Source organism: Microdochium trichocladiopsis (assembly GCF_020744255.1).
Source record: "Microdochium trichocladiopsis strain MPI-CAGE-CH-0230 chromosome Unknown B0I36scaffold_11, whole genome shotgun sequence".
Classification (NCBI taxonomy): Eukaryota; Fungi; Ascomycota; class Sordariomycetes; order Xylariales; family Microdochiaceae; genus Microdochium; species Microdochium trichocladiopsis.
Genome location: NW_025763554.1, coordinates 1,398,197 through 1,412,322, shown reverse-complemented (window position 1 = coordinate 1,412,322; position 14,126 = coordinate 1,398,197). Strand labels below are relative to the sequence as shown.

The window sequence follows — 14,126 nt, the reverse complement described above, 5'->3', positions numbered from 1 at the left end:
ATGGGCATGGCATGGCATGGCATGACATGGCATGGGAGCTTCGGCAGAGGCGCAGCAGCAGCAGCAAGAGCCGCATTTCACTGTTTGCTTGATTTTCAATTTCCCTCGGTAAAACCGGATTGGCTGGGCAGGGGGGGAGGCAGGGCTTTGTGGGGATGGGTTTTGGTGAGATGCTCATTTGCTGGGGTGGTTCGTGCTTTGAGATGATGGTGATGGAGCGTGCTCTGTCTGCGGATATTGCATTACACTCACTGGAATGAAGAGGACACGCTGGCACAACCAGACCCCGTCATGAGTTGATGCATTACACGCGTTGCAAACATCAATGCGTCTTGGGGCGTGCGGTACGCACAGGCAGGATTGGAAAGACAACACACGTTACATACATGCGAATCCGCTCAAGAGGAGGAGGAGGAAGAGGGACACACGATCCGGCAGGATCACAGTCTGGTCAAGGCAACATTTCGGCAGTTCCTGGCTGCCGAAGGAAGCGGCGGTCAGTGTCATTCACTCGGTCGGTCGGTCGGCGCCGCCACGGAACATTCTAAAGCAACGCACGGAGGGCGGGGCCCAGCTGCCATCCGAAGCTGTGCCCGACCCTTTTCATCATTTTCAGGGGTCCTGCCCTGGGAGTACGTGCATGCGTGCGTGCCATTGTCTGTGCACCCTCGAGCATCAGTCAGACACCCTCGACTCGTCTCTCTTGTGTCCGGGGATCTGCCTGGAGCTGCTGCTTGGTCCGTCGGCATTCGGCCCAAATGCCGCCATCTTTTCCCTCGCTGAGCGGTCAAGCGGTTCGGAGCGGTCAAGCGGCATGGACAAAGGCGATGCGGCGTGCGATTGGACAACAACGCAAGAGGGGACCCCGGCTCTTTGAGACCACGACTGATGATGACGGTCATGCAACGCCCACCAGCCCCTACAAAACCCCCTGCGCACGTTTTAGATTTCCTTCCAGAAAAGTTCTACGCTGAGGCTCAAGCTTCTGATGCGTGGTCTTGTTGTTGGGGGCGGGCCAGGGGGGGGCGGTGTCTGATGGACGACGTGGGCGAAAGAGTCTCATAATTTAATCCACAATAATGCTGTAGCTTTGCATAACGCCCAGGCAGAGGACATGGCTCCTGTCTGGAAATGTACCTTTGCAAAAGCAGGCAGGGCTCTGGAGTGTTTCGCGACAAAGCCGGCCTGTGAATGCAACCTCGGCTGCACACATGAGACGACTTTGGCTGCTGGACAAGAACGATCGGCCGGTTCGTCATTGACTCCACGTTTCTCTGCCGCCGCATTGGACACGCCACGAGTCTTTTTTCCCAGCTTGTCAAGCTCATTGGACCCCTGCTTTTAGTGCGAAGTGGGAGGAGGCGACAAATAAGATTGGGAGGCGACAAAAAGAGCGGCAGAAGCACCCCATGTCGTAGCGGCACATCGCAGCTGTGGCCTTTGTTTCAGCCCAAGGCCGTGTTGCCGTTTTCGGAATATGGACAGGCAAATCTCATCGATCTTCGGCAGCCGGCTGCCTCTTTTTGTCGCTCGCGGTGCACGTCCTCGTCGTCGTCGCCGTCGTGTGTCTGTGCTAATTCTCTCTCTCTCTTGCTGGGCCGGGCTCGATCTGTAATTATCATTCCACGCCTCCCCCTAACCCCTGGACCCTGAATCCCCTGCTCCTAGTGATGGCATGTCCGAAGCATCACTTTACTCAAATTGGGCCTGCGGTGGGTACGTTCTCCGAGACTTGTCGCAGACGCACGGAGCCTGTGTGACGACGATGCAGTTTTACTTCCGGGGGGTGTGTGTGTGTCTGCCCACATGGGACAACACACACGTGCTGGGAAATGAGGAGGGGCCAGCTAGCGAACGCCTCGCAGCGACGCACGTGCCAACCCGTTGCTTCCAGAAGGAAAAAGCGGGTAGCATTGGACCTTTTTTTTTCTTCCTTCCCCGAGTGAGCCCAGCTTCGGGCGCTCCGGGAATGGGGGGATTTTTTCTTCTTTCTGCCCGGCTGTTCGCTCGCTCTCGCTCGACACGGGTCTCGTTAGTGGCCCCCATCCCCCCTTCGCCGCCGTTGTCATGAAATCTGCTGAACATGGCTGTTCACTCCGCACACACACACACACATATGGAAATGAATTGGTTCCAAGCTGCATTCGTTAGCTGGTCCCGACGGGCTGGATTGGCCAGTGGCGGACGACGATCTCGACCTTTTCCTGCAGGAACACGGGGTGGGTGGGTGGTACGTAGAGTACTCCGCTCGTCTTCTTCAGGCAACCGGTACCTGGCCTGGCCCACGATTCAGGTACACGTGGAGAATTTGGGGAGGGTCTCTCCGTCGCTTTTGCCACATGGCTGCTGCGGCGGGCGGTGTTTCGCAAGGCACCGATCTCTGGAGATCCCCATTTCCGGAGTGTATCAGTCAGCTTCTCTCCTCGCCCTCAACTCTGCATTCTCGAAACATCTCGAGACACAGCAGCGTCAGCAATGCACCACCACACGGCAAGCTTGGTGTTCCACAAAACAAGGCCTCCCTCTCCCTCCTCCTCCCCCCACCAAGAGATCCTTTTTCATGGATCCCACCAGCTTGGTATTGGGCCGTGGGTCAGACAGGAACCAGAGCGTCGGGTTCCGGGTTAATAGTGGGTGATGACAACAAGAAAAGAAAAAGGAAGTGAGGTTTTTCACTCTGCCGGCTTCGCATGTGACGAGTCATTACCGGCCAGCCTCCACGCCCTCCCACGATGTAGTCCTTTGTACCATTTTGCTCGGCCTGCCCATGCCCGTTTTTTGTTTCAGCGCCGATGCACACTCCTACAATGGCGCCCGAAGCCATAACAGCCACGCGCACGCATGCGCATACATACTCCGTACACGACAGCCACAGCCGGCGCGGAGAAAACCCGTGTCGGAATGAATGCGAGCGAGGCCTAGTCGCTCTCCCAAAGCCACTGTTTGTAGCGCGTGTGCTGGCTGGGGGGGGGGGGGGCAGTCGTCTAAGTCCTCTCGAAACAAAATCCCCTGCCGAGCTGAAAAGCGTTTGGTGGTGGTGGTGGGCGGGCGGCGCTGCTGCTGGGCCTTTGTTAGCGACATGCGCTACAGTACTCGGTCAGCAAGACTGCGGGCTTGCTTGTTTCCTGACTCGCCCACAGCCCCCAAGTACGTAAGGCCTCGTTCCCAGCGCCGCGGGCGTGGTAACTTGAACGTGTTGGTTCCTTTTCCCTCTTGGCATAGCATGTGTAGGCTTGGAATATGAGAGCCAAGAGCAGCAAGTGTGCTTTTGTCTCTTCAGCCTCGTCTCTTTCGTCACCTCATAAGGGTATTTTGGATAGGGCACTCAGTTCCAAAGGGACCCCACCACCCCTGCGTATCACTCAAAACATTTGACAGGCAAGGTAAACCACCCTCTCGCATTCGGTATGCGGCTCGTGAGCTGAGCGCCGCCAGGTGCTACTCCAGTCAGGAAAGCAGTACTATCACAGAGACGATATCAAAGTCAAGGAACACGGTCAGCTTGTTTTTTGTTGGCTCGGCCGCAGATCCTCCCCCCCCCCCCTTTGGTTGAGCTGAGCAGGGCTAGGTACCCCATGCTTCTTCACCAGCCGTGTGGTGCGCCACGGGACGCACAGTTGCGTGCATGTTGCTTCTTCCTCGGTGCCGGGGAGAGAGAGAGAGAGAGACCCAGCAAACCATGCAGCTACCGGTGATGAGCACCGCGCAATCGTGATCCCCTCGTATGATGATTGATGATGATGATGATGATGATTCGCGGCTAAATGGCCTAGATAACGGTTCAGCTGAGCTGGGCTGAGCTGGGCTGAGCTGAGAGCTGCAGGCCAGGTACACCGGGGCTGTCCACGACAAAACAGCCACAAGCGGATCCCAGGCGGACTACAAAGCCATTCGGAGGGGTGGCTGAAGCCCGTGGGAACGCGATGAGGCCTCTCGCACACCGGGGGCCCGATGACTACTGCAAAGCGATCGCGATGTTGTTTTGTCTTGCCCTCGTGGAAAAGAAAAGGAACATGCAACACATACACATTGTCCATTTACGGCTTTGCTCACACTAGCTGATGGGCGCTCCTCCTCGGTGTTTGCTAGCCCACCTGCCGCGCGGAGGGAGGGCATGGCGCACAAAGCCACGGCGGCCCCAATGGCCCACAATCGACCGCACATGAGGACAATAGCACTATATGATTGGCTAGCCACACGGGCGCTCCGAGAAGGAGGCTTGACGCGGGACCTGGAGGCGTGCGGAAGATCGTCGACCGGCGTGGTTTTTGGGGGGGTCTTGGGACGAGGCGTTGCCCAAACTGACCGGGTTGCGCAAAACTCAATTACTGCGTAAAGTGGTGGACGTGGTGGTGGCCCACGGAGGCGCGCGGTCTTGGCAGGCACATGGCTTTCCGGCAGGCAGGTTTATCAGCCCTGGGCGAGTGTCTTTTCTGTATGTGTGATGTGGCCGGTATCCGTTCATGGTAGGTAGAGAAAACCTTAATATCGAAGCTAGAGCAACAAACAAACAATATGCCCCCTCCCAATACACGACAATGCAAGGGACCGGAGCTGGCACTCATTAGTGCGGCCTGGGCTCCGTGGGCTTTTGGACGGTCTTACCGGCCGCTCGACACATGGCCGGCTCGGCTAGGCAGGTCTCGGCCCTTGTGTCTGGTTTCTGCGATGCCAGCGCAAACACACCTGCCGACAAGCTTAATTATACGCTACACACAGACAGACAGGGGAGGGGGGTGAGTCTCGGCCAGCTGAACGAGACCGAGGACCGGCTTACAAGCACGCCTTGTGAGCGGCGAGACTCGAGGCAGTGTGTCGCATGCTGGGAATGGTTTATTACAAGAAAGGATGTGTGCTCCGGCAGTGCTAGTCAGTCTACGCCGCCGCCGGAGGGAGGGAAACCGGAAACCCTGACTCGCCAGCTCCGGCGCGCAGGGCTCGACTCAGTAAAGAGTCGTTGATTAGACTCGCCTGTCTCCCAGCCTCGGCTTGCAACTACTGTAGGTCGGTGTATGATTTCTGTATTCTGCTATCAAGGACCCGGGTTGGTTCGTGCAGACTGCGCGGGCGGCCGCAGAAGCAAGGCCGATGCCAGATAATGCAGATGGCCAGAGCAGAGAGTCCAGACTCTTTTCGAGGTGGTATTATCGTGCTGCTAGATTGGGCGATATGCAGGGTCTATGACCCGGCCGAGCTGATGCCACGGTTATTGCTCGCTTGGCTGTACAGCTGGCGAGGGCTGGTTCGCCTGAAGAACAATTGAATCAGGTGTGGGAGTGCTGCGCCCGGAGACACAGGGGTCCTGTGACTAACACAGCAGAAGAGGTGTCGCCGTGCTTGTCAGCGCCCTTGCTACATACATGGGGGGCATGTGTCGGGTCCATCGTCACTACCGCCTCTTACATGCGATGTTATCTCGATTGCGCGTCCCCCTAGTCCAACCATGACGCTTATCTGGTCTGCTTGCGCGGCCTCCAGGCAGGGTATCGCGAATGATTATGGCCAGGTTCTTTGAGGGTCAACATTCAACCGGTCGGCCGATCGACCGACCGACGGACCAAACGGGTGGATGTAATGAGGAGGTGGCGGGTTGTGGTTCACAGGGTTTCACTTCAGAACAAAGTTGACACTGTTGAAACTTTGAAACAACCCGCAACGCTCCATCTTCTACCCCACAAACATTGGCAAAACCCAAAATGACAACCGCGATCTGCGGCGTTCGAAACACGACGCATTTGAAGAGAGCTATCTATTCTTAGAAGGAACGAAAAAAAAACCCCAAAAAATCAAAGTCAATTCCAAACTCTTCGTGTTTGGGAGCAGTGGTCTCGATGCTGCGGTGTAAGTCGCGAGTTGCGTTGACCCAGGGCTGCATTCTGGAAAATCATTGTTGGGGGGCCAGCGTGAGCAAGTATTCATTATCCTTGAAGAGAAAACAATATTGCGCACCATGCGCTTTTGCGGGCCGGAATGCCCTGCGGCGACGAGTAGTGCAGGTAAGATCACGTTTCAGTGTGGCAATCATCATGCTATATTCGTGCACATCTCCGCGAGGCTGTCTGTGGTGGATGGATGGATGGATGGATGGATGTACGTAGTCAGACGGCTTCCTGGCGCATGCATGCATGCAAACGCAATGCATGGCAACAGCTCCCTTCGGCAGCTGTGTCTACTCGCGATTCGATTGGCGCACCCGAAAGTGTTGCTTCTTGATACCGCACCAGACCTTGAGGAGCCAAATACTAAGGTGCAGAGAAAGAAGTGCAATATCCAGCTCGACAACAGGTGCTTGCACTTTGCCCTGCATGACCTCCTCACGTCGCGACGCCTTGAGCCACGTTACAATCAAAGGACTCTCTTCCCGGGCGAGAACGTCCGTGTGGGCTAGCTGGCCCAGCCTTGTTTCCGTTATCTTGAACCCAGTCATGATGATGTTCTGATTGACACCAAGTCCTGACCCTGAACCATCCATTTCACCTTCCAGGGGGAGGCGAGGGTGCAGGGTGCAGAAAGAATGGCCATCCTTCGGCTATTCCTCCGACTCCGCGCCCAATGAAGAGGGTTTGATTGTATGAAACAATGCGCTCGTTCAAGCCCAACGGGAAGGGTGGGATAGAGGCAGCAAACAACTGAACAAGAAGACAAAACATGGCAAGCCCGGCGGCGGAGGCATGCAGCTTACGGAGGGGGCGCCCAACATCTACTTTGCTCCGCAGGTACCATACGTACCTGGGCCGAGCTGCCCAGGATGACCGTGTGTCCACGTGGGCTGTATGAGCAGGGGTTGGGCGATCGCGAGACACATGGCCTGGAGTTTGTCCCTGTCGCTGCTTGGTGGTGATGGTGGGTGGGTGATTAATTCTGGTGGTCGTCGTGATGATGGTGGTTGGCTGAAGGGGGTCGGGTTTCCGTTACATTGTGGCTGGCACATGGGATTCTGGCAGCTCTGGCAAGGGTATTCGGCTGCCGTGCACACATGGGAATCTCCATCCCTGCTTCGGCATCAGTCAGCCAGCTCGCTCGCATGGTCGTGGTGCAACCGGTTCCTCTTTTGATCACGGAGGGTGAATCCTCAACGCGCGGCTAAAGTCATCGCCGTCGTCGTATCTGGTCTATCTGCGTCGGATTGCCCATTAGGGATATCGCGAGAGGGGCGAGGTCCATCGCCGCAGTATCATCGATATTGCCGATATGCACACTCCTTGCTCCTATAGGTGGGATCAACATGGAGGAGACATTGCTGCAGATAACCGTGTCGCCTCTTTCTTCGGCAGACCGCATGGGGAGGTTTCCGCGGCCGAATAGTCTGGTCAATTATTCCGGCGAGACAAGCAAACCTATCAGGGAGAAACAAAGTGATTGTGGCAGTGGGTAGTCTCCTCGATGGCCGAGGTTGCAGTCAGTGTCACCATTGATTTGCGGCTCTGGCAGATTGGCACGTACAGTATCAAAGAGTGCCTGCTCCATGCCACAAGTTATTCCCGGTGGGATGCGGAGGTACTTTCCGCCAATTCTGACCCTTCGGAACTTGCTTGCAGGGTCGCACTCGAGACACGAGACCCCTGAGCGGGATGGGCTGCAGGCAGGGCAGGGGTACATTGCGCTGGCTGGCCGTGGTGGGATGGTACGGGCCCCCCCCTGCACGCTTCAACCCAGCTCAGCTGACCAGAAATTTCCAAGGTCAGAGGCATGTCTCAGCTGTCAGGGGCCCCATCGTGTGTTGTTGGATCGATATGGAATCAACTCCCACACGGCTGTGGCTGGGTTGAGTGGTGGCCCAAAGGGCTTGACGTGACTTCCGACGGGCCCCAGCCGCGCACCCCTGGAATCTCGCTTCATACTCCTGCCTTTGATGAGATCTCTGCAAGCCCCTTTGAGAATGTAACTATGGGCGAAAAAGTTCCAACTGGGCCGTGCTGGCGACGTTCTTCAGCTGATGTCAATTCGGCCTCGGCCGACCGGAGGGCCAGGCTTGAAACATGCTCTGCGCTCTCTCCGCTCCCCAGATAACTCCGTTCCGCATCGCGACATGATTCCGCTTCTGGGGCGGTCAGGCACGTGCAGATGGCGATCATCAGCACATCTTGGCAGGGGTGCGCATGGGAGTAATGAGTGGCCGTGGGTGCCCTCGTGCCGCTGCGAGGGCCAGTACGTATGTACCGTTGGCTGGGTTGTTCCGTGGCCGTTGCCAACATTGCTGACGTCGTCGGCCACAGATGCAAATCGCAGCAAGCGGACGACTTCATCAAACTTTAGAATGAGGCGCCGTGGTAGTGTGCAGTAGCTTGCGGCCGGCTCGGGGCGCCCAGTAGCGGGAGTTACGGCGGTGGGCCACTGCTGGAAATGACCACACACACCATTTGCGCCAATGGATCATGTGGCATTTTACAAATCGGGTTACTGGAGATCGATGCTTCATCTGCGGCAGGGGGGTTGCTGTCGTCCTCTCCTGCCGGACTAGGAGTGCCATTATTGACAAATGACACACGGGGCCAACGGAGCGATCCACCTGAAGGGCACAACGTTGATGATGATGATGGGATGTAGAAATAGCCGGCGCCTCTTAATTGCCTCACTCACTCCACAGTTGTTGAAACATTGAGTTGAGACGAAGAGCCGTCTGACAGCTGCTCCCGCTCCACACGCCTTGTGATGCTTCACAAGCTGCCTGAGGTCCGTCTCGCCTGTTACAGGACTGCCCAGCAAACAGGTGACGGTCCCTCAGCGGAGTAGAAGCCGTATGGTGGCATTATGGACAAACAGCCGTCGCCTCGACCCTTTGCGCCAGACCATGATGCGTGGCCAGCTGCGTATACCTGCCTAGAGCGCACCCACCCCTCTTAAGCATTGGACCAATCCACTGCGCTGTAATGCGACAAGCACGTAATCTCGCTGCTGCGATGGAGATTGAGAGGGGGTTCTGCAGGCAGTAGAGCATGCCTTAGTGCGCAACCCCCACAAGTGCAACGAGCTCAGCAACTGCTCCGGCGACCACACAATGGCCCTTGTGCCACACCACGTTCTCTGCTTGGCCACGTCGCAAAAGTTGGCACTAGCTTGATGATGATGATGATGATGATGATGATGACGGCCAACGGAAGGAGCTGCCTGCCTGCCCTGACGCCCGGCCTGGCTGGCTGGTGGACTCCTCTACTAACATGCGGCCTTCCGGTCTCAACAGCGCGGCGCTCTAATTAATATGCAAGCACCACACCATCTCCACAGACTCATCTCCTTGTCCAACATTTTAAGCGGTGAAAGGAATAAGCAGATCCTCCTTGCCCTAGTGATGCACGTCGTTTCTTCTCTCATGGGGTCCAAAAGCCCAGCAGAAAGAAAAAGCACAACTGCTGCGGAGTGTCTTGCAGCAAGGCGAAGGCCAGGCAGGTACTTCTCTCGACATGTACCACTCTTTCCCCTCACCATTCTCCGCAGCCACCCAACATGCATGCACACACTTCCTCGTTGATATTAGACGGCATGCATGATCAGTCAGCCAAGTTTTTGCAGACCGCCAAGTTCCCACCACCACCATAAGCCCCGGGCATCTGTCCAATGAAGCACCATCTATCACCGGTCTGACCACCACCTTCACGCACAGGCACAGGCACAGGCACACAAGCACCCCCCTCTTTCCTCTTCCCATGGATCCCGAAAGTCTGGGAAGGGGCCAGCCAGGAACGGCACCTTCCGAAAGCACTACCGGCCTATTACATCCCGTGGCCGACACGTGTTCTGCACCGCCGCCCCGTGGGATGATGCTGACATATCTGTCTGTCTCCCCGAAATAGGCTGGGGTTGCAGTCCCGTCGTCGCCGTCACTTTTGGAGAGTGTGGCTGGGGCGAGGTGTGGGATGCCTACGTCGGTGAGGGGAAAGTATGGACCTTTTTTTTTGGATGTGACTACAGTCTTGAGATGTAACTCTGTGCTCATCGCTTATGGGAAAAGGGAACCTTGAAGGCCTGCTCCAGGAAAATGCTCCGAGCATAGTTACAAGCCAGCCTCGGACTGTGCGGAGCATATGACCCCCCTTCGTCGTACTATGGGCGGCGGTGACAGAGTGATTGCCCAGCGAGGAGAGGAGGGCAGCATCATCGTGTGTGGGATGGGTACATAAATTTTTGGCGCGGAGCAACAAATAGTACTTACACGTGTGTATGTGGTGGACTAACCGCACGCAATGGAGTGTCTTGTGCAAGATTCTCCGACTTAAAAGTGACGTCCGCAGATATCCAATGAAGCGGGGGGCGGGCATATGTGTGTTGAGCACGTCAAAAAAGCAACATTTTACATGCGTCCCCAGCACAGAAAAAGCAAGCTCAATGATCGACCGCGCAGCTAAAGTGGAGGATGTCAGACAGCGCCAAGCCCAGGCCAGGGCCCGTCCCTGCTGCTGCGCGCGGAGGTGGCTTGCGGTCGGTGGAGAAACCGCGTTCAAAGACGACTCTACTTGATAGAATGATGGCTGAGAACAAATGGTGGTGCTAGTGGCTTGAGTCAAACAAGACAGGACAGGGGTTCATGTGAGCGAGTGCGAAGCGGGCGCAACGCTGGCATCATCAGCCTTGCCAGAAGTTGTCTCGGAAATACGACCAGAGCGGGCGTCATCGGTGCGAGCGAGGGCTGACAGCTCCACGCCCGGAATGCACCAAATCTCACCGCAGGACATTAGTGACTATCTTCGAGTGTTGGGGATATATTTGGTCGTCGGGCTGACATGCCCGACCACCATGCTGGGTTAATTCCGCGCGCCGTGCTACCCATCCCTGGCTTGGGATTAGGGAGACGAGCAGTCGTCACCGTCACGACATGTTGACTCATGATGGCCCGATCGCCTCGCAACCCCAGAGTGCCAAGGTGACCTCTTCCCAAATCCGCTCCATGTTGCGCATATGTAATAACAATACACACAAGCCCAAGCGGCAGGCAGAAAGAAAAATGCTGCCTGTACCGAACTATCTGCGGCTGTAACAAGGGCCCCCCTGGACCATCTGGACTGTCACGAGGCCGACTCTGCAAGGGTTACATCTCCCCCCATGAAATGGGCGTCGGCTTCTTCCTTTGCAGGTGCTCGCGCGCGCCCACATACCAAAAAACGCCCCAAGAACGGATCCAAAGAATGATAATGACAAGGTCCCTCAACATGAACCCCTGGGGTCGTTCGGACTGCCTGCCTTGCTCTGCCCCCTGGCACGGCCGACGCGGTCGCCGAACTGGACGCAGATCGTCGCAAGATACCTGTCTCGGACCTGACCTGACCCATCCGTGCCGTCCTTGCAAGGCTGCATCAGCATGTGCGTCGAGCCCGAAACAGTCAAGAGGGTGTAACTGCAGTAAATAATGTCCTTCAGAGGAGAGCCGACCGCGCGATGGGCTTGTCATCACCTCCCCGCTAGAGACACACTCACTTGCTCGGGTCGATCATCCCCTCGTCGTGGTCGTGGTATTAGTGTATTATCACCTGCTTCAGGCGGGTGGTGCCCCAGGCCCTGCTTTCTTGGTGCCGTGCCAAGGATTATCAATGCACGAGTTTGGCAATTTCGCAACCAAGGTTGAGACCACCGATCCCGTCCCTCACACTATCAGGGCTAATACAGCGATATCTCCTGTCGGCTCCGGGGCAGCCACTATGACGATGCTGCTGCTGCAGCTGCAGTCACTGTCCCTTGTGCTTCCTCACCTGAACAGGACCAGGCTGGCATGGAGCTGCTGAGCACCAGCTATCATGGTCAGACCACATCATTCGATGGTGCCCTCGTTCGCGCAGGGCCGCTCGGAAACAGGAAACAGGACCGCCGCTGCCTGCATCTCCCAAGATGAAAGGATGAGGCATGCCTGGGGGTGGCTCGGCTGGCAGTGCGGCGTGCTGCTTACGTCGCAGGGCTGTGCAACACGAGGGTACCTTACCCATAAGCACAAAAGCACGGCAGTGCTTAGCAACCAGACACTGCCTCCCCAGAACGCACCGTCAAAAGTACATTAAGGTACTGTAGGTAATCCTCATGCAGACAGGGGCATGTCGGTTGCACAACAAGGCGCTGCTCACCGTGGCTTTGTTACTGACTGGCAGGCAGGCCGGGCTGGCTGGCTGCCTTGCGCCGTGAGGGAAGGAGGGAAAGCGAGTGTTTTCGGCCGCCACCCGCGTCGCCAGCTTGTGCAACACTCACCCTCGACGGGGAGGGAGGAGGGAGGAGGGAGACACAACATGTTGCTGACCGCGTGCATGTGCGAGCCCCTTTGTTGACTGATACTGTAGGCTCCGCCATTATGTGCGGTGTAACAGACTTCACCGAGACCTGCATTGCATCAGCACACGCCCACTTCCTTTTGGCCTCGGCCAGGTACTCCCGGCATGCTGCAGAAAGGCGGAGGCGGACGCAGAGGGTGCTAGGGGAAGTTGTGTAACGACGGCTGCCTTGTTTTGGGTGGCGTGGACGGGATTGCTTCCGTCGAGGTGAGCATCCCTCGCCGGCAGCACGTCGCTGGACGAGAGAGTCTTGTGCCATGTGCGAATAAAGTCCATGTGTGTGGTTGAATGAATGAGGATTATTTTGTTCGGTGATTGTGCATCATGTGAAGGGAAGGAAAAGGCCGTGTCGTAAATGGACGTTGCCCTGATGACTTGGTTCATGTACCGTGGAGCATTGAGTGATCTCTAGCACTTCGCAAGCAAGCATGGCATGGCATCACAGCCATAAACACGCGCAATTGGATCATCAAAACAACAGAGGATGCCTTCAGCGTTGGGCACAATATCTGTAACTTAGAATCCAAAACTTGTCTGAGAAATTAGGGACTTTCGACCAGCAATTGAAAAGTCTGGGGAGTCCCGGTGTTGTGAGATCACAGTCACATTCAATGCAACATTGCGATCACCATTTCCCCCAACTGCTACAAAGTTCCTTTGCCTCTTTATGAGAGCAAGGCTTGCGTACAGCTTATCAGCTTGCACGGCACTTTTGCAACGAGGATCTTGTGTGTAAATCGTGTTCACGGACGGCAGTTGCACCTGTGTGAATCTCAGTTGAAAACGTAGAAATGGGGCAAAATCAGGCAAGGAGAAACTGGAGATCGCACGCCGTTGAGCCCTTTCCGCTCGCTGTAAGGCGACGCAGATAGTTGTCACACGAGTAGCTACGGTGTGAGGAAGATATGTCTTCTGGGTCCGCCTGAAGGTAAGTGAAATGCCTGAAATAAGGAAATTCGATTGGTTTCATTCACCTCGTCTCGTGAAATTGTGCTGCCGGTCCGGCTCGAAGGTTAACAAATATGACCATTGTTTTGTTCACGTGTAGAAGTAAAGACTCAGTACGGTGTCTGTGGTCATGCAATATTCAAATAGATCACGACCAAGAACATCATTTGCTTCAACGAAATAAACATCTCTGGCTAGGAACGACCGAAATCAAAATCCATAAAAATATTCCACATGCAAGTCAACATTTGAACTGGTATCAATTGAACATCCTAATGTCATGTTTGATACCACGTAGCTAACGAAATTGAATTCAATGTTACCTTCATGATTTAGCACTTATGTAGAAGTCATAACATTGTAGCTGTTGCACTGAGAATACGACGATCAAGGTTGTCTGAATCAGGATGCGTCATGTAATCCTACAGCATGGCAGCGGACCACCATCTCGTTGGAAAGACAATGCCCCAGCTCCTGTAATGCATTCCAGGGGTGGGATATACTTGTACTTTCTGCAATAATTCCTCCTGCAATGTCCCGTCGCATCGCAGCGGGACAGCTGGCGTATGCTACAGGCTGGCCAGCATTATGGCAGAGATATCTTAACTTCATGAAGGGATCTCGTGGTTAGATCGACGCCCTTCTAAACAAAAGAGCGTCTTCTGAAATGCGAACATATCATTACAGGTTGCATCGACCACGTCGGCGACCACATCTCCCGAATGAAGCATGGTCTGAGGCGGGTTTGCATGTCGAACTCCTCCCGGTCGCAGGAGCTGCGACCTGATTGTACAACCCTGGATTCAAACCAATGATTTGTCTGCATTTCACCGAAAACACGACATCCCTGTCGCTTCAGCCCTGGGGACGGGCATTTTCGCAGATGCGATCTTGTTGGCGGCCTCGAGAATGGGCGGCCCGATCTGTGGC

General features: G+C 55.6%; 3 protein-coding genes across 3 annotated transcripts; 1 reads left to right on the top strand and 2 right to left on the bottom strand.

Moving 5' to 3' along the window:
- The first annotated feature begins 1,952 nt into the window (after window positions 1–1,952).
- B0I36DRAFT_335930 (uncharacterized protein) lies at window positions 1,953–2,794 on the top strand. Its single transcript, XM_046155545.1, has one exon. It carries the CDS (start codon window positions 2,084–2,086, stop codon window positions 2,636–2,638), a length of 555 nt encoding a protein of 184 aa, XP_046006683.1. The 5' UTR covers window positions 1,953–2,083; the 3' UTR covers window positions 2,639–2,794.
- A 6,420-nt stretch (window positions 2,795–9,214) lies between these two features.
- Window positions 9,215–10,169, bottom strand: B0I36DRAFT_335923 (uncharacterized protein). The gene has a single exon (XM_046155544.1). The coding sequence runs from the start codon at window positions 9,932–9,934 to the stop codon at window positions 9,284–9,286; it is 651 nt and encodes a 216-aa protein (XP_046006682.1). The 5' UTR covers window positions 9,935–10,169; the 3' UTR covers window positions 9,215–9,283.
- A 1,805-nt stretch (window positions 10,170–11,974) lies between these two features.
- B0I36DRAFT_39045 (uncharacterized protein) lies at window positions 11,975–12,873 on the bottom strand. Its single transcript, XM_046161392.1, has one exon. The coding sequence runs from the start codon at window positions 12,505–12,507 to the stop codon at window positions 12,058–12,060; it is 450 nt and encodes a 149-aa protein (XP_046006681.1). The 5' UTR covers window positions 12,508–12,873; the 3' UTR covers window positions 11,975–12,057.
- Window positions 12,874–14,126: the final 1,253 nt, after the last annotated feature.

Excerpts from the sequence above, each read along its gene's own strand:
- B0I36DRAFT_335930 (XM_046155545.1), top strand. The coding sequence starts at position 2,084 with ATGGCTGTTCACTCCGCACACACACACACACATATGGAAATGAATTGG.
- B0I36DRAFT_335923 (XM_046155544.1), bottom strand. The coding sequence starts at position 9,934 with ATGAGCACAGAGTTACATCTCAAGACTGTAGTCACATCCAAAAAAAAA.
- B0I36DRAFT_39045 (XM_046161392.1), bottom strand. The coding sequence starts at position 12,507 with ATGGCACAAGACTCTCTCGTCCAGCGACGTGCTGCCGGCGAGGGATGC.